The 26,455-nt window shown below is 37.4% G+C and overlaps 1 protein-coding gene across 1 annotated transcript; it reads left to right on the top strand.

Annotated features, from left to right (window-relative positions):
* Positions 1-1,229: 1,229 nt before the first annotated feature.
* Positions 1,230-25,318, top strand: LOC149305400 (V-type proton ATPase subunit H-like). The gene is made up of 12 exons (XM_089477356.1): positions 1,230-1,333; positions 4,054-4,153; positions 5,712-5,801; positions 6,744-6,857; positions 8,275-8,379; positions 9,451-9,504; positions 12,962-13,059; positions 13,640-13,832; positions 16,153-16,331; positions 19,472-19,597; positions 22,028-22,129; positions 25,201-25,318. Exons 1-12 carry the CDS (start codon positions 1,230-1,232, stop codon positions 25,316-25,318), a joined length of 1,383 nt encoding a protein of 460 aa, XP_089333482.1.
* Positions 25,319-26,455: the final 1,137 nt, after the last annotated feature.

The following is a 26,455-nucleotide window of genomic DNA, read 5'->3' as shown; positions in this document are numbered from 1 at the left end:
ACTGCTGTGGGCTCAATGTTAGGAAGACCCCAAAGCAACCTCCCTGTAGAGCTTTATGGTGGGTGTACCCAGAATGGCAGACTAATGATTTATGGTGTCACGTCGCTTGAAAGTGCTTTATACCGGGCAAAGCGGATACGCATCTCTGATCTGTGCTCTGCAAATGATATTCTAATGCAGGAATACACGTAAATTGCTAATGTTGATTAAGTCATGGGGTAAATGAGTGAGAATAACTCTTGGTATGTCTGCATCTGTGAGTGTTCAACGTTTGGGGTCACTTAGCTGTTTTCATGGAAATCCGAGACATTTCTAGATGTAACATAATTCCAAAAAAGGGTTTTCCTACTATGTTAGCCTTTCAGACTTTAACATGGATTAGTGAACACAACTTGCCATTGGAACATAGAAGTGATGGCTGCTTATAAAGGACCTCTGTACACCTGTGAAGATATTCCATTAAAAAAAAAAATCACCCGTTTCCAGCTACAATAGTCACTTACGATGTTAACAACGTCTACGCTGTGTTTCTGATCGTTTTGATATTATTTTGGTGGACAAAATTAGCTTTTCTTTCAAGGGCATTTCTAATTGACCCCAAACTTTTGAGCAGTAGTGTATATTGAGCAGGCAGAATGAGCACACCTGTTCATATGTTAATGTTTGAATAGTGAATCCTGCTTAATTCTAGTGCTGTGTAGTTGCCGCTGGCCGAGATCTGTATCTGTGTGTCATTTTTTTTTTCTTTTTCTTTTTTCAGGTTAGGATTTTTCTGCCGTTTGGGTCTCCTTCCCCCTGCGTTATCTAGACACAGCCCAAAAGAACCCGCTTGCTTGCTGTTACAGGTGAGTCTGAGATCTGGAGAGAGCCGTGCCCTGCGCGGATCAAACTGGCTCAACTCCTGGAATAGCTGTTTACGGATAAACAAAGAGTCTGTTTTGCCATCAGATGAGTTTTTGCCACAACAGACTTTCAAGGACACAAAAAGAAAGTCGAGAGACTTATTTTAGGAATGTTTTACTACGGGTTTCAGAAGTAAGACCCGATTCACCGCGTTTTCAACAATTTAACGTGGGTTGTATGATCAGGCGCCATAATGTTTCAACTACTTTAGTTGTTTTTAATTATATTATATGATTTATACTTGAGTTTTTGGCCATAAAGTAAAAGAGTCTGTTTAAAATATGTCTGAAGGATCATTTTCTTGTGTTTCTTCAGAGGAGAAAAAGATGGATATTCGAGGCGCTGTCGATGCTGCAGTTCCAACGAACATTATCGCAGCTAAGGCTGCAGAAGTTCGTGCCAACAAAGTGAACTGGCAGTCATATCTGCAGTAAGTACATCGGTTCCTGAATATACTTTTCCAGCTGTACCCTGTGTGGTTATTACAGTAGCAGAAAACTTTGACTATAGGGGAAAAAAAGGGGGATTATTAACTAAGCTGTTGCAGGTGAGTTTGCAGCAGAGTTCCAGCGTTAACATGCCATGTCTCCAAGTGCGTTATTCATTTTGAACCGTCGTCCGTGGTGGAATAGGCCCTGCATATACATTAAATCAATGTTATCTCACCAATTTTTCATTCAGTCCAAAAAATGTAATTAGATTTAGAGATGAAACCATTCCTACTTCTTTGAAATCAATGGTTCGTGAATAACCCTTATGCTCACAGGCTCATATGATTATTTCTTTATTATATGCTGGAAAATATCAGATTGTGCTCTGTAGCTGGACTATAAGCGGTTCTACGCACAGTCCAGATGCATTGCAGAATTATTACTTTTAATTGGAAATGTTTCCGTGATGTAGATTTACCTGCTGAGTGAAACTGGTTATTTATAAAAGACATCTTGTATAACAGACGCTTCTCCCCTTTTTTATAATGATATGCATGTGACCTGTTTAGCAAATCATAATATTTAGAGAAATGGGGACCGGATTAAGTTTTCACACATTTTGTTTGTGGGTCTGGATTGATCACATGTATGGTCGGTATAATGTGTTTTCCATCTGGGAAGGAGCGGTGTATTATCAGGACCTATTGTAAGTGCAATGGTTTGCCTTGTAAGAGGTATGAGAACAACACAAATTCAACCATTCTGGTGCATAGCTGGTAAAATCCAATTTCTGATAGAAATAGTATATAATGGATCGAATCATCACAAACAATTAGCAGGTAGAACTTCTTATTTGTTTAACTGTATACATTGGGCACCCACTTGTGTGTGTGTGTAAATATATAGACAAGCCTCTAACCGCAGACATTGAAAAGCCTTGAGGGTTAACATTTATTTACAATACTAAAATGGGTCATCTGTAGGCTTCCTGGGTGTGTTTTTTTTTTTAATTTATTCATAACGCTTTAAATTCCAAGTTTATGTGCGCTCAAACGGTTAAAGAACTAGCGGGCTGGTTTGATAGTGAACATCACAGTATGTTTGTTTTGACACAATTCATTGTTAATGTTCCTACGGATGGCCTTGGTACACTGGAATTTTATTAAAATCGTTGAATCTATCTTTATAATGTACTGTTATCTTTTTATATAATTAACTAAAGTACGGATACATGATAGTAGTACTTCTCCAATTAATGGTGTATATCCCTGCCCCCTCCTCCGTCCCAGCATACAATTACAAAACAATGATGATGGAGTACTTTGTTCTTTTGCTGTGTATATATATATAATTATTTATTTTTTTTTGCATGTTATTGTTCAATTTTGAACATATTTTTCTTTGCCATGTTACACATTTGCACGCTCACATATGTATTTAATGGGCATTTTGCACAATGAATACAATAATATTTACTCCAGTATCCAGTCTATTATATGTATACAAAGGGGCGTCCATACAATGGGACCAGTAATCAACAGTATATTGATTATAAGACGTTTCATAGCCAAGCATGAAAGATAACAATATTTTGTAAGTGCTCGACCCTCCTGTCCTTGATTCCTCTTGTACTGGTTATATGGACTGTATTGCATAGGAACAAGGTTTATCCATACAATATATTTTTCTTTTTACGATAGTAAAGATCTCTACAAAGGTAGCCAAATTCCAGAAGCAGACACTAAATAGTTAATGTTTCTTCACACAGTCCCTGCACATTGCTGGTGGATGAGTCTGTGTGCTTCTCTTTCTGATTTCTAGTGTTTTCTTTGTAAGGTGCTACATATCGCACATTTAGCCTCCTGCTTTTAGAAGCGTTTTATTTTCTGGGGTTGATCGTTCTGAACCATTGGCACTTTTTAACACAGTGTAATGGCCATGGAGGTTATTGTAACAATACCATTCTGTTCCTCTTCCAGGGTTTTATCAGTCCTAATTTTGTATTAGTGCATTGGTGCTTGTTAGATGGAGACACAGGAGCGTAATAACATTTTAAGGGACAATTGGCAGCTACGCACTTTTTCTTTCAAATTATATACTAGACTCTTTGACTTACACTGGGGCATTAAGAGCCCCCTGTTTGGATCAATGCTGGGTGTAGCTGGCCTTTGTAAAGAGTACAGCCAATTAAAATATTATTTTCAGCAGAATTAACTGTTTGTTTTCACTGTACACAGTGGATATTGTTCATTTAATACATTTATTCTAGTTTGAAGGAGCAGTCCAGTTCCCAAAATTGTGGGTTTTTTTTCGTTTTTTTTTTCATGTATGTTGGAGGAAGTTTAGCATTTTATTTACCGAAGTTAGAAAATGAGTTTTGTCTTCTTGAAGTCCCCAGCCCGCCGGCTCTACTGAAAGCAGGGAGCATTAGTATCAGTAGCAATGGCCGCTGATACTCCCATACTGAGCATGTAGAATAGGCATATTGCAGTATGACACAGTAACTCAAGAAACTAAAGAGTACCTGCTTGCATGCAGTGAAGTCCCTGCAAAATGAATTTAACATGAAAATAAAAATGAAAAATAAATTTTCTTTTTTTACAGGCAAATTATATGTTTTCATGTATTCATCTTCAAATTTGTATTCACATAAAAAGATAATCCTTTTAGCCCTGTTGAGTTTTCCTTTTTTATTTTTAATGTCAATCTCTCTTCCTAGAGGTCAGATGATTTCTGGAGAAGATTGCGAGTTCATCCAAAGGTTTGAGAAGTCCCGTCCTGAGGAGAAGCAAACAATACTAACCAATGAGGGAAATCAGGTATGGCGAGCAAGCATTCGTAAAGCATTCGTAAAACTCTGATTCACAGTACATACCTTTTACATCACCGTATTTGGGTGATTAGAAGATGACCCTGATTATAAGACAACCCCCCAAAATTTGAATATTAATTTAGAGAAAAAAAGCCTGAATATAACACTACCTTATAGGAAAAAGGTTTTACTAGTAAATATTAATGTAAACTATTTTGTTACATTTAAAAAAAAAATAATCTATGATTGAGAAAAAATTATTTTTTTGTTTTTATTTCCTTTTATTTGCCAACCTGCCCCCCCACCGGTTTGGACATCTGCCCCCAGGCTTTCCACTCTGCTTCCCAGATATGCCTTATAGGTCATGTGACACCGGTGTTCCACCATAGAAGCCCCAACAGAAGTGCCGTCAGCAGCGAAGGTTGTCTGCGCACATTCTATAGATGTTCACCGGCTGCCAGAGAGGAGAATCCAGGTCCCCCGCAGCGCTGTGGGGTATCCTCCTTTCTGGCGATGCACGCACTTCCGCTGGGGCTTCTATGGTGGAGCACCGGAAGGTCATGCCGGCGCTCTGTCATAGAAGCCCCAGAGGACCTCTGTTTGAGGTCTGACTATAAGAAAACCTCGAATATAAGACAAGGGATATTTTTCAGAGCATTTGCTCTGTAAAAAAAAAATTGTCTCATAATCGAGCAAATATGGTACGCTGTCTTTTGTGAGTATATATTTTTGAGGACTTATGAACAATAGCATATAGCTATAGCTATTGCATACAGCTATGGCCAGATTCAGGGACACCATGTTGTAGACCTTCAGTGGGGGGGCTGGCATAGAGAAAGCTATACCTGTGTAGGCATGGCAATTGATGGACAGAGTTAAAGGGACCGTAGGAAAAACAAAACATGTAGAAGGCAAAGACCAACTGCTGAGTTGTAAGGAATGCTGGAACTACATACATCATATACTCAAAAAATGCTGCATTGAAAGCGATAATATTTATCAAATCCATGCACCTCATCAAAGTTTAGTCTCCAGAACTACCTGAAAAGTGTTATCCAATTCTAGTAAAAATAAATCTACCTTCTCTTATGTAATTTTTACCATCCATATGCAAATAAAGAACCCATGCTGGGAATAAATAGTAACATACAATGTTCTCTTATTTCATATCTCTTGTTAGAATACTTCATAGACATTTGGCTCTCTTGCCAGTTTTGAATTCAGATCAGTATTGACAGTATTTTATTTTACTTGCAATACTAATTAAAATGAAGCAATACAAAATTGACAGAGGGACAATTGAACCACTACATTAAAAACAAAAAAACAGCAACCAAAGATCCATTCTAATACAACTGACACTCAAATGTTTTCTATGTATTATATATTTATATACTTTTTTATACCGGTGCTTTTTTTTTTTAATACTTTTCTCTGTTTGTACTTTACCTGCTGTTTGCAGAAATAAAGGAAATAACAAACATCCAGTCTAAGAATATTTCACAATTTTTGTGATTTTACAATTGTAAAGCTTATTGCTGACGTGCTTTTGGTTTTTTTTATAGTGCGCTAAAACTTTTATCAACTTGATGACTCATATTTCCAAGGAACAAACAGTGCAGTACATTTTAACTATGGTGGATGATATGCTTCAGGTATGTTATTTTCACATTCGTATTTTCTTTCTTGCCTATGCTGGTCAGGAGTCTATTTTTTTTTCTCTTACAAAAGCATAACCATTATTTAACTATGTGCATAGATGTCTAAATTCAAGCCATATTTGAAAATGAGCAGAAAGTTGTACTTTCCAACCCAGGGAAAACCAAAAAATTTCTGCATTTAGTATTTTTTTCTCTAATATTTTATACTAAACATAAAGTGGAAAGGTCGGTCATTGTGAAAAGGTTACTTTACTTTGTAAAAACAAAACATGCTAAGATTGTCATCACTGACCTTAATGTGAAGAAGGTTAATTAGTTATCCTTTTATTTACAATAAAGAAAAATGATTTTCACATTCTTAAATTTAGCATCTCACGAGTTTTAATCTATTCCGATGTTAATCAGTGTTTACCCATTGGTGGATAGCAGTGCTGGGCTAGCTTGTTAATCGAAGGAACCCTTCACATTTACCGAGGATGACATGGACGTTCGCTTATTTTTGTTGGCTAGATAAATGTCTTCAATATTTAGAACCTGCCGCACAAGTACTGTATATTATACCGCTTCTAATGTACTCTTTGTATACTTCTGATTATGATACATTTTCAAAGATGACACCAAACAAATGTCTGCATGTTTTGGATTATGTCTGTATCCAAAATTATTTATATTTCCTGGTTCCTTTTAATAGTTGAAATAAGGATGCCAAGTTCAAATCTTTACCATTCCTTATGTTTGTCACCCCGTTCCCTCTACATTGTAAGCTTGCGATCAGGGCTCTCTCTTCCTAATGTATCGGTTTGTCTTAGTCTGCCAATTCTCGTCTTGTCAGACCCCTTGAATATATGTATTGTATTAAGCGCTGCGAAAATTGTTGGCGCTATATAAATAAAACATAATAATAATAACGTTAACCAATATTTACTTTGTTTTTAGGAGAATCACCAGCGCGTCAGTATATTTTTTGACTATGCTCGCCGTGGGAAGAACACTGCATGGTCTTACTTTCTACCAATGCTGAATCGCCAAGACCTCTTCACTGTGCACATGGTAAAAATAGACCTAAGAATTATATTTACTTCTAAGCCTGTTTTTTTTTTTAAAGAATTTCACATCGTTGTATCGGATCATTGTATTCATATCCAAGAAAACATAATTTCCATCGCTAAAACATTAACAATAATAGAAACATGGTATCCGAAAATAAGCAGGTATGTTTTCACTTGATTTTGATTTCTATGAATATTGAGTATTATATTTAATATAATATATATTATATTGAATATTAAGTACTATTTTAAGTGCAAGTTTGTTTTTTTTAAATGTATCACTGTTTTTTAATTATGGGGCTAGTTTGATCAAAGTAATTTTCTTTGCTCTTAATAGAAAAGTCAAAAAGTTGTCTCTTTTTACATAGAAACCAGCCGCTTTGCTAGATTGGACGTAGAATGTATGGCAAACGATCTAGGAAAACTGGAAAAATGGCTGTGGCAACTGGCATTTAATGTAGATTAATGCACCTGGGGCATAAAAACCCAAGGGCAGAGTATAGAATATTTGATACTGTCCTAACCTCAACGTGTGAGGAAAGGGATTTAGGGGTAATTATTTCTGAGGATTTAAAGGTAGGCAGACAATGCAGTAGAGCAGCAGGTAATGCTAGCAGAATCCTTGGTTGTATAGGGAGAGGTATTAGCAGTAGAAAGAGGGAAGTGCTCATGCCGTTGTACAGATCACTGGTGAGACCTCACTTGGAGTATTGTGTACAGTACTGGAGACCATATCTCCTGAAGGATATAGATATGTTGGAGGAGAGGGGCAAAGGTTTAATGGTAACATCAGGAAATATTACTTTACGGAAAGGGTAGTGGACGCATGGAATAGGCTCCCAGCAGAAGTGGTAGATGTTAATACAGTAAAGTCATTTAAGCAAGCATGGGATAGGCATAAGGCCAAGCTAGATACAGGATAAGGGCAAGTACTAAAGGAAAGTACTCAGAGGTTGGGCAGACTGGATGGGCCTACTGGTTCTTATCTGCCGTCACTTTCTATGTTTCTATAATATGATGAATAAACATACAAACTGCCGTTTTGCTTAGTGATACAGTTAAATAGCATCAGAACGTTAAAGAAACCGTTGACAATAAAGCATACAAAGGAAAATCAAATATAATGGGTAGAATGCAAATTAAAGCTTGCCTTTGGAGTTTTTAATAATCTAATATTTTTACCCGTTAAACTAAATTATTATTATTTTTGTAAAGGTTTTAACAAGCGGCACTTGAGTGGCTGAACTTGATGTATTTTTTCTTATTTTTTTAACCTCAAAAAAATGATTATATATGTTGTAGTGTGGGCGTAGGTTACACAAGGTAAAGACTGAGAATGATGTGTCCTTCAAAGAGAATCTTCTTTTTAATGGTTTCATAAAAACAATCTGTATATGTATTTTGGTTTATTCTTTCAGGCTGCACGCATAATTGCGAAATTGGCTGCTTGGGGGAGAGAGTTGATGGAAGGCAGTGATTTGAATTACTACTTCAATTGGATTAAAACCCAGCTAAGCTCACAGGTAGCCGTATGAAATATACTAAAGTATTTCTTTTGATTTCTTTATAAATTGGCTCAGATTTAATGGTTATTGCTAGTTCATTAGATATTGATATCTCACTTGGTTTAGAGTTATTTACTCTGCGTAATGGGGAAAAAAAGAAGTCTGCCCACAAAACACAGAAGAAAATGTAAAGCTAAAAATATATTGATGGTTATCAATCATCTCATCTAGTTCTCCTGTTTTCTTCTGATTTAAAAAACAGTCCTTGGTCTCGTCTTCGGGACACCGTTATGCTTATTTCATGCTGGGAGGCTGTTCCATTCATCTACCACCTTCTTTGTAAAGTCAAACTCCCTTATATTACATCTAAGCCACTGATCCTCTAGTTTTAGATTATGTCTCTTGTTCTAACATTCTCTCCCTCGTGTGAGCAGGGCTCTCTCCACCTATTGTATCGGTTTGTCTTAGTCTGTCAATTCTCGTCTTGTCAGACCCCTTGACTATATGTATTGTATCAAGTGCTGTGTAAATTGTTGGCGCTATATAAATAAAAGATAATAATAATAATGAATAGCTTTAAGAGGTTTGCTTGCCAGATCACGTACCTTGACACAACAAACATATTAGTTATGTGTGAAGGATGCACACTTTCTAAACGTGTTACTGTGAGATGTCGGCACAGTAGCATATCCTCTTGAAACACCTGGAATCATTTGTGTCTTTAATGTGTTTGGAGGCTTTTCAGCTGCGTGATCACCAATAAATGGTTACACCTTATACTGGAATTGTCCAACTCAGGTCTTGAGTCCCACACCAACACTATTTATCACTGTTGGATATTCTTGGATATCTAAAAATACTAGCTGTCTGCAACCCCTAAAGGCTGGAGTTCAGCACCCTCCTCGAGGTGGTTCTTTTTGTTGACTTTGAATCTAGCTACGGTAGTAGCGGTGGCAAGTATGTTGTTCCAAGAGTTGTGCACCTTTTTATCAAAAGACCTTGTGTTATCCTCCGAAGGAAAGTATGTTGACTATTTTAACTTATTGACTTAATTAATCATACATGTAAAAAAATTTTTTTGTACCACAGAAATTACGGGGAAGTGGCAGCGCAGTGGAAACAGGAACTGTCTCGCCCAGCGACGTGAGTATTATTGGAAACATATTGTAATACCACATCTGTTTATTTTGTGTGGCCCAAATATACTCTGTTTCCTAGGCATCTTTCAATGGATAGTGGTTCTTTCTACCTGTTGAGTTAACTACTGTAGTTTGATTAAAATGTATAGTTGTCCTACCTGCACTTCCAGGCTGGATCTAGTTTATGAGTGTCTGACATTTCATGACACGCGATTACAAGGATGACCGTGGAAATTACGTAATCGAAAATCATGTATTGATAGCAACCTTAGTAAATTAATTAAAAATGATATGTGTGAGTGTCTAATTTAGGTTAATAAGAGTCTGCATCAGTAAAACCGTATTCTATCAATGCAGCTTTTCCATCTCGCCATCTTGATAGACCGTGTTTGGTTTTGATAATCTACAGCTCACATAATTGATCCTTTTTAAATGGTAAAACAATCCTGCAAGTGGATTCCTTACTTATGGATTTTTATTCACATTCCATGTATAACACAGTTTTTTTCCCATCATGATTTATTGCATGCAGAACTAATTTTTGTCACTATATTCCATGTAATCTCTGCATTTTTTCTCATTGCATTTGACACTCTATTGCAGTCAATATATCCCCAGGGCTGCCCCTACACTGGAATGGCTTCTGTTTATGACACACACAAGCCCACACACACTGTCTAAGCCCTACCACCTTCTGGATTTATTCCTGTTTTCAGGTTGTGCTAATCTTGCCCTTTACATCATTTTTTTGTAACGGTTTATCTGCCTGTAGGCCTGTCAACTGCCTGTCTATAGCTACAAACTCTGGGTCATGACCCAGCGTTGGGTCACGAAATGCCCATCACAGACTCGCACTCTGCCCTCGCTATACTGAGTGCCAGGATATAATATCACAGCCTGCTATGACAGCTATGTCATTGTCTGTTCGGCTGGGCTTTCACTCTGGGGAATGGTTAACTATTCTTCCCTATGAGCAGGTGAACAGTGTTTGTGATACAGCTGCACTGTTGCTATAGTGATAGATATACAGTCTTGGCCAAAAGTTTTGAGAACGAGAATGAACTATTGGTCTTCACGAACTTTGCTGCTTCAGTGTTCTTAGATATGTTTGCCAGATGTTACTATGGTCTAATGAATTTCATAAGTGTCAAAGGCTTTTATTGACAATTACATTAAGTTTATGCAAAGAGTCCATATTTGCAGTGTTGACCCCTCTTTTTCAAGACCTCTGCGATCCGCTCTGGCATGCTGGCAATTTACTTCTCGGCCACATCCTCGCTGATCACTGTTTGGAGTTTGTCAGAATTTGTGGGTTTTTGTTTGTCCGCCCGCCTTTTGAGGATTGACCGCAAATTCTCAATGGGATTAAGGTGTGGGGAGTTTCCTGGCCATGGACCCAGAATTTCGATGTTTTGTTCCCCGAGCCACTTAGTTATTACTTTTGCCTTATGGCAAGGTGCTCCATCATGCTGGAAAAGGCATTGTTCATCACCAAACTGTTGTTGGATGGTTGGGAGAAGTTGCTCTTGAAGCATGTGTTGGAACCATTCTTGATTCATGGCTGTGTTCTATTCATTGTGAGAAAGCCCACTCCCTTGGCTGAGAAGCAACCCCACACATGAATGGTCTCAGGATGCTTTACTGTTGGTATGACACAGGACTGATGGTAGTGCTCACCTTGTCTTCTCCGGATAACCTTTTTTTCCGGATGCCCCAAACAATCAGAAAGTGGATTCATTAGAGAAAATGACTTTACCCCAGTCCTCAGCAGTCCCTGTACCTTTTGCAGAAGATCAGTCTGTCCCTGATGTTTGTCGTAGAGAGAAGTGGCTTCTACATAACTTTTTGTTTCATTAAAGTTGCATTGTAGATTTGCTGTTCTTATTGCATTAATTTATTCTGTAAAAACCCTTCTGAATGTAATTGTTCCTGCAGAACATTGAGGTAACAGATATGTGATTGGCTATGTGTATTGTTAATTTAGCTGATGTTTTAAAAGGCTGGAAAATGAACTTGTAATTCCCATAGCAGTGAAAGAGCTTACCTTGTGTCCTTCTGCTAAAAGCTAGCCTATAATGATACATCTAATTTGACCGGTACAAAAAAGGGGTACATCACAAAGTTTTTTTCCCTTCAATTTAATGACATTTCTTGCCCAAGATTTCTGCAGTAGGATTTCATCAGACTTCTATAGCCTTAGTTCACTTTTACTGTAATTGCATTTAATTGCCATTATCATTATTGATCAAAATACAAGGTAAATGTGCTGTTCTTGGTTAATGGACTTGGTTTTGTGTTTTTAGATGCAGGGATCTTCGTTGGTCCGTTTTAAACATTCTTGCCTTACTTTATTTTTCCATTCTTATAGCACTGTATGAATTAGTAATTGCTTTGTGGGGGGGAAATAGTTTACCAATTGTCATATGTCAACAGCTCTTATGACCGATGAGGTACCTGTTTAAAAAGGCGACAGGGGTTTCTAATCATCTCCCGACATCTGCTTCCCTGGCAGTCAATTGTATATTTATTTACAATTATGTAAATTATAATATGTTTTCAGCGATAAAACGCTGTATTATTCTATCTATACTTGATCAATTATGTTAGGGAATTAACACCTGCGTCGTTCTTATGAATACTAGTCATGCCACTGTTTCCATAGGGTTTTGATTACACATGAATTTTATCGGCACACTGGTAAAATATTGATAAATGCATACATCCCAATAGACCTAACCAGAGCTCTGGACAACCTGGCACCACTAGAAGTGCGAACAATTTCTTGACTCCTCTAATCCAACATATTAAACCACCACTGACTGATCAAAGAATTTAGGCCTGGGTCTAATCTTTCCAATGTGATGAGTTTTTGCATTTATTTTGTATAATATGCCTGAGGAAGAGATCAGAGAGAGGTCCCGAAAGCTTCTACTCTAAATCTACTCAGTCAATATAGGTATCAACCTGACTCTACTCATCTCCTGCATATCACAATGGTTTCATTAATAGATAAAAGCACACTATAGAATTCCACATCCTAAATAAGCATTTATCTTGTTATTTGATCATCAAATCTGCATTCATTTATTTTTATACTTGTCTAGTTTTTGGAATAGTGTTATTTTGAGGAGTTCATATGGTGTGGCACACTAGTGTTTTTTTTTCTTTAATAAAGTGTTTTATACAATGTTAATTAACTCTTAGTAGCAATAAATTATGTGTTTCTCTTCTCACCTCCACATTGAGATCTGAGTGGGAGAAATGGTCCAAATGTTCAGCGTTCCCTAATTGGCCACTTTCCTAATTCACTGCAATCCCATTTTTTCCCTAATCCAATATAAAGCGACCGTTTTATTTGATGCATTTTTTTTTCTTTCTCTAACTAAATATCTTCTCTGAAATGAAATAATTGCCCTCTGTCTTTCAATCGGCTTATAGCCTGATGTTATTTGCGTTTGCAGAGTTCCCAGTATGTACAGTGTGTTGCTGGATGCCTGCAGCTGATGCTTAGGGTTAATGAATATCGCTTTGCGTGGGTTGAAGCAGATGGTGTGAACTGGTAAGAGTTCTTATACACTTTTAATAATAAGTGCTAAGGATGGCTTGAGTAATTACCGTCGTCATGGATTTAGGAGCATTTTGTGAATACTAGTAATATGATTATAGAAAAATGTAGGATTTCACAAATAGCAGCAGAAAAGCACGCTTGAAAGAAAAGTTCAGCATGTCTTTATAGTAAGTTTTCTTTCTTAACAGGGAAAATGACATTTAAATGAAGATCGGCATTATTCGATATCTAATCATGGAAGGAATATATAATTAGATTGGGAAAAGCTATATTCTACAATTAGCACTTCTTACAATACATATATTAAGGGCATGTGACAAGACTAGAACTTACAGACTAAGACAAACCGATATATTGTGGCTTTCTCAAAAGCCATATCAGTGATTTATGTGTCATTCATTATATTCTTGTAGGAGACGCTTACCAAGGCCCTTTAGAATGTTTACTGAAATCACCGAGCTTAAAGGTTAATTTCTGCGGCAAACTCCCTGTTTAGTGAATACATCACGGAGATATGAAAACCCCCATACCGGTGCATTGAACATGCTTTTGTTCTTCTCTTTTTTTTCAGTATCATGGCAGTCCTGAGTAACAAATGTGGATTTCAGCTTCAATATCAAATGATCTTTTCACTCTGGCTTCTCGCGTTCAGCCCGCAAATGTGCGAGTATCTGCGACGATACAACATCGTGCCGGTTCTGTCAGACATCCTCCAGGAATCTGTCAAAGAGAAAGTGACAAGAATCATTCTAGCAGCTTTCAAAGTATGTCACCCTTTTGTTCGTTAGGTATTGCAAGTCAGTCTTTCTGAACTGTCTGGATTCAGAACACTTCAAATGATGTTAATTGCTTTCATTTAAAAGAAGCAGCAAGTGAAATTCAGTGAATTTTCCACAGTTTCTTTTGTTTCAGCAGGAGAGAACAAGTTGACTAGAATGGCTGAATGGGTCTCATCTTCCATTAAATTCTGATTCAGAAAGGCTATTATTGTTATTGATTGATGTAACGATGCCTTTAACCCCTTAATGACAAAGCCTATACAAAATGCATTGTTTTCAATGGGTTTAGGGACCGCCCATTGTCCTTAAGGGGTTAAATTGCTAACATGGAATCGTAGAACTTGACGATGGATAACAACCAATTAGCCCACCCATACTGCCTGTTTTTCCTGTTGTAAAGCCGCTGACCCTCTAATTTTAGACTGTGTCCTAATAATCATTCACCTATGAGCTATACTATTTTTGTACTTTGTTAGAAACATTTTAATACATAAAGGAATTTATCACATCCCTATCTTCTCTTCTCCATGCTATACATAATGAAATCACCATAAAATATAAAAATATGCCAAATAAAAAGTAGAAACATATCTTAAGCTTATGTACCAAGATTACATTAAAAAAATGCCTGTAGTAATGATGTATTATAGTCACTCTTTAGTGAACAGTATACTGCTCACTATACCCAGAGCTTTTTATTATCAAATATGAGATGTGACACTCCGTTGGTCTTCATTTCCCCAAGTCCTTCAAGTCTTCTCTGTATAGAGCAACTCGGGACACAATGTGCCTGATGCTCTCCCACAACGAGTTTCACTTACCTGGCGACAAATCATACATCTGTTATGGAATTAGTGAGCATTTTTAACACAGCAATTAGTAGTGGTTAGAACAAGGCAAGGTTTAAAACACAACCACAGATATCATTTCGGTCATTGCTTGTCCATTGCATGTACATATTAACCTCTAACAAATCAATAAAATAACCACAGACACAGAATTGTAAATTGGATAAAATTGGCCGTAGCTTTATTTAAAAGGGTATAAGAGGCATTAACAACACAAACCATTTAACGTAATAACCAAATAACGTCTTATAAATAATACACCAAATACAATCCGCCCCTTTTCTCAGCCAGATTGTGTAACACCAAGCCTCTGTCCACCTCAACACAGAGGCGACCTTTACCCCTTATAAAACTACGACAATATAACATATTACATACCTTACATTTAAAACAAAAGGGAGGGGGGGTGGGACGCTTGCTCAGCAACAGCTTCTTGAAGATTTTCTTGAGATGAATTTAATCACCCTGCGAGCAGCTATTTATTTATTTTACAGTTGCCTCACGCTGTAAGCACAGCTGACTGTACCAATCAGCTGTGCTCATTTTTCCCGCCGCACAGAAAGCCCAATCAAACCTCGTGCTGCAGCACAGCTGATAAACCAATCAGCTGTGCTAAATAAACTGCCTGCCCAGTAACCTAGAATTAGATTTAGCTAGCCTAGCCCACCAAAACTTTATGCCTTAACTATCCTGACCTTTTAGTGACCCTTATTATATAACTAATGTCCAGCAATGGACAATTAGCGCGCCGCTTAGGCAGCTTGTGCTTTCAATTCCAATGGAATGCAAAACACTACAAAGCACATATGAAACCTGTTTCTAATGATCTACATTTGCTGATTGGATACTTGTATTATTCATAGCAGTGTAGTCCGATAAAATAATAATAATGGATATTATTACTGAGAAAGAAATATAAATCAAAAAATGCAAAGATTGTGTAAAAGATCAATTAAATTATGAAATCAATATTGATATAAAAACTTCAATACTATGATTTTGTCTGCAATAAAGACAATTTTGTCATTCACGATTTTCTTAAATCAGGTGAAAAATCATTTTATATCGATGCCTTAAATACAGTTTCAGAATATATTTATTACTGTTATTTTCTTCCTAAATAACATTATGAATGTCTGTGTTTTCTATTAGCAATCCTATTATTGTCGTTCCTTTCCGAAAATTTGTGTATTTATAGGTTTTTTGCTTGACAGATTATCGATCATATAAGTTATCTCTGTGATGGTAACATTTGACCTGTACCTTCTTTTCACCTACATTTGATGCCTTATTTATATCCAAAATTTAATTTCAACATAATTTACCGGCTGCACGTGGCATTGTAGACCTGCTGACATGGCAACACTTAAAAGTCGTACTGACGGTTTCGAAAAACACAATTTTGTTTTTGTTTGATCACACTGACTCAAGCAAACAATCTGTGCATCTAATTGCAGAACCTATTAGAAAAATCCACTGAAAGAGAGACACGCCAGGAGTATGCACTCGCCATGATTCAGTGCAAAGTGCTGAAACAGCTGGAGAACCTGGAACAGCAGAAGTATGATGATGAAGATATTGTCGAAGATATCAAATTCCTTTTGGAAAAACTTGGAGAAAGTGTCCAGGATTTGAGGTACAGTATAATTCTAAAAACTAGAACGAACTCTTGTTAAACTGATACGAAAATTAACAAATACATGGTAGTCTGAATTAGATAAAGCATTTTATTTTAGTTTCTTTAACAGCTGACATGTTTTCTATGGCACAATAATGTGTATTGATATAAAAAAAAAAAAGAAATCACAGTTCTTTAAAAAAAATTGTGCTGGCAGTCATAACTTACAGCTTGTACATGGTTTAATTTTGGTTTCCCAGGGTCCTTTTAAGGCTGATCTTTTAGCTTTCCGGAGTTTTAGTCAAGACAGATTGTTCTATGAAAAGATTAGAAAGTCCCTAAATGTAACCCTTGGTGATGCCCTGCAATCAAGAGCACACAATTTTAAATGGTGTCAGAATCTGAACATGTATGGATCCTCGCAGGCACCCTGAAAATGTTTGACTTTTATTTGTCTTTAAAACTTAAAGGTGAAAAATGGAATCACAGTAGAGGTCATCTCCACTCACTGGCCACTTTATTAGGTACACCTGTTCAATTGCTTGTTAACACAAATAGCTAATCCACACATGGCAGCAACTCAATGCATTTAGGCATGTAGACGTGGTCAAGACAACTTGCTGAAGTTCAAACCAAGCATCAGAATGGGGAAGAAAGGGGATATAAGTGACTTTGAACGTGGCATGGTTGTTGGTGCCAAGTGGACTGATCTGAGTATTTCAGAAACTGCTGATCTACTGGGATTCATGAGGTTCAGGCTGGTGGTGTAAGGGTGTGTGGGACATTGTCGTGGCACACCTTGGGCCCCATAGTACAAATTGAGCATCGTTAAAAGGTGGTCCAACCCGGTACTAGCAAGGTGTACCTTTTATAAAGTGGCCAGTAAGTGTGTGTCATAACATATAGGATTATGCATTCTCTTTAGTCTGTGGTTTAGTGAATTCATGGTTTGTTCACTAAAGAGATAGCGGAAGTGGTGTTAAACTCCCTGAGTTCACTGTGCTTTGTAAAGGGTCGTCTCTTGTTAAATTTTCTAGCTATAAGAGTTGAGAGGGCCCTGCTGAATGCATGAATCAGTCAGCAAGGTGACTTTTGGTTAAAATATGCCTTTTTATACAGGGCCTTCCAAGCTATTCCTGGAACCCAGTCTCATAGGGATTGGCCATTTAGAATGTAAAGTCATTCTTGCAGATGGAGATGAAAGTCTCTTGCAAGCTTTTCTTTAAACCTCTCTTTGGTGAATAAACTCGTGAGAGCGGACATGTCATGGGACCTCCTCTACTTGTAATTTGTGGTTTACATTTTCTTTTTACCCGTTGCTTTAAAGAGCTATAGCTGAGCAAGTATGTGTAAATGCCTTGCTAAACACCTTGCTACCTGAAAGCCTGCTGTTTGCGTGTAAATTTATGTTTAAAAAATACATAATTGTGGAAAAGTTAGTTGACAACGCTTCAGTCAGAGTGTACCCTGCAATTGTCATATCGGTGAGAGGGGATATGATCAGCCGCCATCATGGAAAAATGGTGTTGCTGTTACATGTTGTTCTGTATCAAATATTGTACATATTTGTTTCTTTGATGACCCCCCCTATGCATCTTCGACCAGGGCTTCTCCCCCTTCCCTCTGCAGCACATCATTTCAATTGCTCGGTTGGGTATGACTTGTATGTCAAAGGTCCCCAAAGGCCTTTCTGAAACCCTATCGACAATCATGGTTCTCCACTTGTGTTTGACAGGAGAAACAGTTGTACAGATGTACTGCATCTGTTGCTGCTATGTGAGATAATGGAAACTAGAAATTCTTATTTATTTCTTTTTAGACACTCTTCGCTGTCTGTCACAAGCTTATAATAATGTTGAGTCCCATACAATGTGAAACTGGTCACGTCTCCGATATCTTTTAAACCAGTCTGCCCAGATAATTAGGTGCTTTTATAAAACGTCATCAATCACACTGGGTATCTGTACACAATCTTCTATGCCTGTGATCTGGCCTTCCTCAGATTTCGGTACTTGCCTGCTGTGCATAAATGACTTTTCATTTGGTAGAATAGGATTGTGTTGGCATTTAGAGGTCCGGCAGCTGACATTTCTGCTTTTCCCTGCTCATTATGGCTCAAGCGACCTCTTTGCTGTGCTGAACCTTATGTGATCCTTTCAAGCAGCTTCTTTTAAGTGTTTCCTAAGTGAAATCTTTAAATAGTCGCATGCTTGTTTTGCAGAGGGAATTGATTGATCCATTTCTAGCAGCCAAGAGGCTATTTGATGAAAGTTAAATGTGTGTCTTATTAATATTCATAGGATGTAAGTAGCCTGTATTAGTGATCGCAGGCATCTGTGCTCATTAAAAAGAAAGCTGCTTTAGACAAAGAATTACTTATTGCGCAATAGGCTCTGTGCTGTTCTGTTGATTTATGACAAATATTCAACAAGTTTTAAAGGGAAAGACACAAGTATTGTACGATCACCTCATATTCAAACTGGCAGGCTGATCTCACTTTGCAATGTATACTTTACCATATGTACTTCTAAAGGGTAAACATTCTATGTATTGATGCTTATGCTAGGGTTGCTTACTTGTGATACCAAATTATTTTCAAAGTAAGTGAAACTCGACTAAAAACACCACAATGATAATGTGCCAATATTTATGATATACACTATACTTACATTCTTAATGTACATTTTCAACACAGGAATTCACATTAAAATCATGTTTTTTCTTAAAGATCAGTGTGAAAATTTGTAAATTAAAGAATAGAGAAACTTTTGATTCATTGATTAGTGATTGATTTATTGAGAAGTTCATTATTTATTGTGTGGTGTGACTAACAGATGAAAAGCTGAAGAATTAGATTATTTATTCTATGGACTTTGGTGGCAAATATCCAAATACATATGGGCAAAATAAAGTTATAGGTCTTATCACCAAAGCAACCAGTGGACTGTTATGGTACTTTGACCAGAATCATTTTTTATTTTATTTATGACTCCATTCTGTTCTCACAGCTTTTTTTTTCATCTTAATCATAATCATTTCAGATTCTGGATCTGGGTATTTATATATTTTAAACAAGGCGTCAGGCACTCCAGTGTTATGTTGGCATACAAACCTTTCAGTAGCATTATTGTTCAATGTTTTTGTCTTGGCACTTGCAGCTCATTTGATGAGTACAGTTCCGAGTTGAAATCAGGAAGATTGGAATGGAGCCCAGTACACAAATCAGAGAAATTTTGGAGAGAGAATGCTGGAAGATTGAATGAGAAAAACTATGAGCTCTTGAAGTAAGGAAACCTATAGACAATGTCCGCTTTCATTATTTTGTTAAAAAAAGCATATAGCGTATCATTTATATATCATCTTTTTTCCAAAATCTTTACATACATAGGATGCAAAATGGTTTAAAACAGCAAGGTGTAGCTATTTCATTATTTATCCCAGAAAGAGTAGTGAAAAAAAATAAATGCAGGTAAAGTAGCCTTTAATGCTATATTGTTACGATTATAATGTATAGAGATCGGGCTAAAGTCTCTTGTTTTATAATATCACATTCACTGTTTTTGAATCCAGGCAGCTTCAGTCTCTAACAGAAGTGTAACACCGTGTTTAAATTTAGTTTCATGAAAAGAAAATTACCCGGTAATGTTCCATGCAGTTAGAGTTCTCAATCTCCTTTGCAGATAAAAGATGTTCATTTCACTGTGATGTATAAATTAACTGAGTTTCTTTTGTGTTATAGATATCCGCAGTAGATTAAAATTACCTTTAACATCAGTTTTGACAAGTTTGGCCTCGTTTCATTCTTTGGACTGGAGGCTAATTTAATATTTGTGCTCAGAATAATTATCCAAATTATCATTATATTCATATAGTAATTACATGTATGTATATGTGTATTAGACATGTGCAAATAGGCCAAATACTATTTGGATAAATACTTTGTTTCATTTTTGGCCCATTTGTTTTCGGTCCCTGCCAATTCGGTTTAGATGAAAATTGAGGGACAGTTTTAATTCTGGAACAAGATTCGGTGCCCACATTCATGCTCTCATTCTCATTCTTGTTCACTCTACCACTCTCTAAATGTTTCCCTACGTTCTCTGATGACCATTCCTACCTCTTCTTGTTCTTCATCTTCTACCTTCTGCCTTTTCATCTTCTTTCCTTTATCGTTATTGCAAACTCTCGGCACATTTGCAATCTGCGGAGAGAATCTGCGTGTCAGGGTACTGGGTCCATACAGACCACTGTAAAGACCCAGAGCGCCCAAAGATGGAGTTCAGGAGGTATTGAGCAGTAGTGGAGTTGGACAGGGCCTGTGCAGGGCGACCGCACTCACCCGGGTGTTGAGCACCTAGGGTTGTGCAGCCACATACCAGCGCCCTGACATATCAGCAGATGTAGTCCAGGAACATAACCAGACACGACATGCATGATACAGGGCACAACAAAGGACGGGGAACACGGGGGAAGGAGTGAGGAGCCGGAATCCTCGGACGCTTCTCCTTTAAGCAAGGATAGGACATCTTAACTGGGACATGGGGAGAGGAGAGAGGAACCAGAATCCTCAGATGATTCAGGGAAGGAGGGCTAAGGTACATAAGAGGCAGACAAACATGAATACAGGAACTAGCCTAGGACTATGTGATAACAATTGGAGATTCCGTCACATCATATGGCCATAGTATGCTTAGCCCACCACTACGCCAAAGTACTCCAATGACGGTGGGTCCTAACGCTAAGCCCTGCATACGAAAGTACTGATAAACTAAACATTGACTCCAAACACAGAACCGAGAAGGACAAACCTTTAGACTGGAGACTGAGACAAACAGAACAAACGGGTGGAACACACCTTATAAAGGAAACAGGAGCTGAAGCAAAGAGCAGACTGGATTCAAAGAATCAGAGGTTCAGGACAGAGCATACGGAAATCCAGGAGTGGATCACAGCAAAACATGGGAACTGAGGCAAGGCAGGGGAAAACAGAGATATGCAGCTCCGCGGCCTGGACGGACCCTGACACTGCGTCACCGAAAGTGCCATGATTTCACCCTAAGGTGAACTTCCACAAAATCTCGGAAATTTTGTTGACGCCCTCTACCTCGATCTTCCCATCAGGCAATAGGATTTCAGCGTATGCGTCACAATTTTGCGGAAGTTCACCTTAGGGCAAAATAGCGGCGCTTCCGTTGACATCTTCTTCCCTGAGGGATGAGGGGGGAGAGGACGTCATCGGAAGCACCACTATTTTGGCAGAAGTTTAAACCAGGTTATGTCAACGTAGATGCAGATGAAGAGAGAAGATAAAATAAATGAGAGAAGATGAAGATGCCGAAGTGATTGACAGAGAAGGTCTACAACTATATCCAAACACGATTCTTAGTGTGGAGGGGAACTTTGCTTAGATCAGGATCTATGTTATAATCTCATTCTTTACATTGAGGTAAGTGTAGGCTAGGCCATAAAATGCTAAATGGATGGCTCCTATTTTGTTATCATTTAGTAGCAAAGGATGAGGTAGTAAAGAAATGTTATTGTCATTTAAATTTTGGAATAAATGAATTCCAAAATAAAATGCCGTTCTCAAATATAATCAAAAGGGATTGTAATACCCTAATGTCTTATTGCAAAGGACAGAGCTGAGGGTGGCGCTTTAATTTTCTCAGATGTCTTTTTTTTGCCTATAGTTGATTATCTTTTCTTGATTTCAGAATTTTAACTAAACTTCTTGAAGTTTCTGATGACCCCCAAGTTCTGGCAGTATCGGCACATGATATAGGGGAATATGTACGCCATTACCCCAGAGGAAAGAGGCAAGTATAGCTTGGTTGCCTAAAGTTTTAATAATGTTTGACTGTATATATTTTAATATACGCAAGTACTCTCTTTTTTTATTTTTTTTTTTTTTTTTTTTTTGGACATGATACCTTCCATTCAACCACCGGTTAAAGGGTTTTCTTTCATAAATAACATCTGTTAGACGTTTTGAGTGAAAAGGAAGGATTCCTTTTTCTGATTTATTGTGGAAATTAAAGAAAGTAGGCAAATTTGGACATGAATTTTTTATGATTATGTGCTTTAGGAGCAGATAATTGTGCTCCTGCTTCTTAAAAATAAAAAAGCACATTCTGTCCATAAAAATAACATGAAATGGATCCGAAATACAGTGTAGATGTCGTTAATGTTGTAAATGACTATTGTTGCTGGAAACGGCTGGTTTTTACTGGAATATCTTCATAGGCGTACGGAGGTCTTTTATCAGCAACCATCACTTTTGCAATTATGTTAGCACAGCTAGAAATTTCATTGTTTTCCATGAAAACCGCTAAGTGACCCCAAATAGTCCTATTTGCTTCCAGTGTATAGCTTGATGTCCTCGGTGGGGTCCCTTTATTTCTTCTCTCCCCCCCCCCCCCTGCTCATATGCTGCTTTCTTTTCCAACAATTACAAAAGCATCCCGCACATTTTACATGCATACAATTCTTCCAAGGACATTTCTCTCTATGTAGTTGCCATAAACCCTTTTCGTTATCTCTTTAAAATTCATGGAATATCATTAATAACTAAAAACATTCAGATGTCTGAATGATACAGACAACAGAATAGAACATGATAATAACAGATACAGAATATACCATAAATAGTAAATGGGCATTGCGTCTGTTGTAGGCAGCAGTTCCTTATCGTTTTCCCTTTTCAGTCTTTTGATTTATTTTGTCTTTGAAACTATTGGCAATGCCCTGCTTAAATGAATGCGGCTCTGTAATAAATCATTATCCTTTCACGGGGGCTCTTGGTACTGTTAATGCTACTAGAGAAAGAATAGGAGAAAACGTCAAATGGATATAGTCAAATAGGTTTTGAGAGCTCCCTGAGAGTTTGATATATATATACCAGTCATTTTGTTCTAAACCAGGTGGCTCATTTTAGCCATTGGCTTTCATTGTTCACGGTGTCAAGCTGGGGTAACGAAGACTGAGCTATTCTATTGTTTGTCACAGGTAGTATGACAAAGAGCTACCCCAAAACATATTTTGCAAGAACTAGATTTTTTTGTAATAAAGAAACCTAGCACAATATTAAAAAAAAAAAACAACAAAAAAAAAACTTGTTTCAGATCAGTAGTAATAATAAAAAATAAATAATTAAAAAAGAGAAATCTTTGCCTACAACTCATGCATAGTGCTACCTCTAAGAAACGGACCATTGTGCTGTTTCATAGTTATTATTTTGAGACAGCTCTCTCTCCCAACAGTTCTACATAGTCTGTAGGCTTTTGTTTCAATCCCGAAAACGCATGTTTTCATTATTATTTCTCACGCTGAGTAGGCACTCTATGCTTTTTTTCTTTACATATCAGAAGGTTTGTCAATTAAGGTTGCATATTTTGTCTAGTAGCTGCATTTTCTTTTAATTCTGCTATTAAATTATACGCAACACTAGGACCATAACCTATTCTGACATTTAATAAATGGATTCTAGATAGAAATGCTTACCCGGAGATTTCCGTGTGCTGTGCATGCATCCTCTGCGTATTTACCCTCTTTTCCAAATGGGAACGCATACATCTACTGGCTGGCTGGATGTGTATAAGGAAATATTAGCAGTAGGAAGAAAAATTGTATTCTTCTAAGAAACGCAAGAACAGTCTGGCAGTTCTAAGCTGATTGACAGCTCAGAGGCATAGATATTGCCTGAGGGATAATTCATTTTCTGTTTCCATGTGGCCTCCATCTTTACCATGATACTCTATTTCAGCCTTGATGTGTGTGGAAGTTTAAAGATTTTTAGAATACTCGGGACCAGTAAAGTCTTTTTTCAAACTGCCTTCACATTGAACAATATAAACGATAGGGACTTCTGCTACCTTTATCTAAGCAGGGCTTCACTGGTCAGTAACACGTTCCGGTCTGCCAACCTCGATGGCATTAGCACTTCTTTCTTATTTCTGCACATGTGACGTATTTCCAGTTGTATAGCCTTTACACTGCTTGTATTGAACTGCTCTTGCTTAATGTTTTTTGTTGTTTAGATTGAATCTTACTTGTTATATATTCTTTCTAAGACCTTTGTAAATAACCACTTTATGATGAAGAAGAAAAGCTCAATATTAAGCATGCTTCTTTTGGCTAAAGTGTGACACTTACAAGCATTAAAGTAGCTTTCCATTGATTATAGCGAGTTGCATTTGCAAAGAACTTAAGCACTTGAATGGAAGGTTTTATGGTCTATTGAAAGGTTAGCTTGCTAGATAATGTAAGGAAGAGCTTTCTGAAGGCATCGCATCTGATCCATGTTTATAATCCGTTGTCAACCAAACACTGTCTATTGAGCTGTTTCAGAATGCAATTCAGAAACTGTTGGTACTTCAGTTGTTTGGTGTTGAAACTTAAATGGATACTCCAGCCATCATATACACAATACTTCCTGCTAGCTCTGGATCCTTTAAATGTCCATGTGGTCTCCATATGCAGTTGAATCCCTCTTCCCTTAAAAAGTAAAGTTTACAGTGTTGAGGCAGTTTGAGATGAACCCATTCTTCTCAAATGCATAACATTGCAAAGGGGCACCACTGCACTGGCAGACTTTCCTACAAGGGCTATCGACCTCGTATACTACTGAAAAGCCATCTTGGCCATTTCTGAATGCACGTTTGGAGAGGTTGACCTCAATTTGCTATAACTCACAATTGTTTGCATAATGATTTTTATTCAGGGGTAGAGATGATTGGTTATGTTTAGCATGTATTGATAACCCGTTGTGTGCATAAAGTTTATTCCTAAAGAATACTGCATTTGCAAGCTGCTGTTATTTTCCTATGTAGGCTTTGTCATCAGTGGAGTAGTGAAGCTGCCAATAAGCCAAAGTCTTTCTCTCTTCTAGGGTGATTGAGCAGTTGGGTGGCAAGCAGCTGGTAATGAACCACATGCATCATGAAGACCAACAAGTCCGTTACAATGCATTGCTCGCTGTGCAGAAACTCATGGTGCATAACTGGTAAGATACGAGTCATTGGGGATGATTGGTCCAGTTCTGAAGGGGTTCACAAGGTGCAAAACATCTGGCATTAATGACACCTGTAATTAGTTATTTGGAGCCTTGTCTTTATCTGTTCCGGAATATGAACATACATTAGTACATTTCTCACATAAATAATGAGATCTTCCGAGATACTTAGATATTTAGAGCACAAAAAATTACAATTTAAGAGGGGAAACATGTTGTTCCTCTTTTGATGACTTAATGTTGTATTGCTGCTAGGCCTTGTCCATTATGATGACTTTACAAAGCATTTGCAAACTCCATTTATTATCCCAAACTACATGGTTGTGTTTAAAAGGAAAATGATAAACATTGATCTAGCCAGATTTCTAGACAATATACAATATACAATATATACAATATTAAATTCGCCTTGCTATGAGCACCCTTTAACCACCTTTTGTGAATCCACCCATCACGTCAAGATGAAACCTTTGGTTACATATCTTCTTTTTGTATGGCTCAGTGATAATCATCCTATAGTGCATATAGCTGTGTGCATGATAAGATTGTGCGGTGCCCCTGTTCTCCTCTGAGTATACCAACTCTAGATTCATATACATCCTGACTTATATATTTATACCACATATGGTTAAGTATTCTTTTTAGAGTAATACAGGTAAAAACAAAAGTCACATTGTGGATAGCAGTAAATTCTGTGCTTATCATTTTACATTTCTTTTTAAAACCGTGTTAGAAGAGAACAAATAATCTAAATACTATAATTCTGTTTATTTAGGTTTTTTATCAAGTAGATAATACATTCACATACATGTGATTTCCTGCCACTACTCTGATGTCAGTGGAAGCTCAGCTCGCCTTAATTTTAGTAGGAGTTCTACTGAGCGTGTGCAGGAAGTGTACTTAAAAATGCTTCCTTTTACAGAGGATAGCTGAGGGGGAGGTTTTAAAGGACATATAAGTATTTGTTTCTAACTCCTTTAAAAGTAGATATGCTTGGAACATTTTGCATACAGTAAAATACACTGGGCTCGATATGCATCTTACATGAGAAATAGGTCATTTAAGTTATAATATGTTTGAGCTGGGGCCCCTCGCATTTATTAAAGTGACTAGGGGCAGTAGGGTACTTTCA

This window comes from Sceloporus occidentalis, unplaced genomic scaffold, assembly GCF_023333645.1.
Source record: "Sceloporus occidentalis isolate IW3139 unplaced genomic scaffold, rSceOcc1.0.p SCAF_11, whole genome shotgun sequence".
Classification (NCBI taxonomy): domain Eukaryota; kingdom Metazoa; phylum Chordata; class Lepidosauria; order Squamata; family Phrynosomatidae; genus Sceloporus; species Sceloporus occidentalis.
The sequence above is the reverse complement of the archived record's forward strand: the minus strand, read 5'-3'. Positions and strand labels throughout refer to the sequence as shown.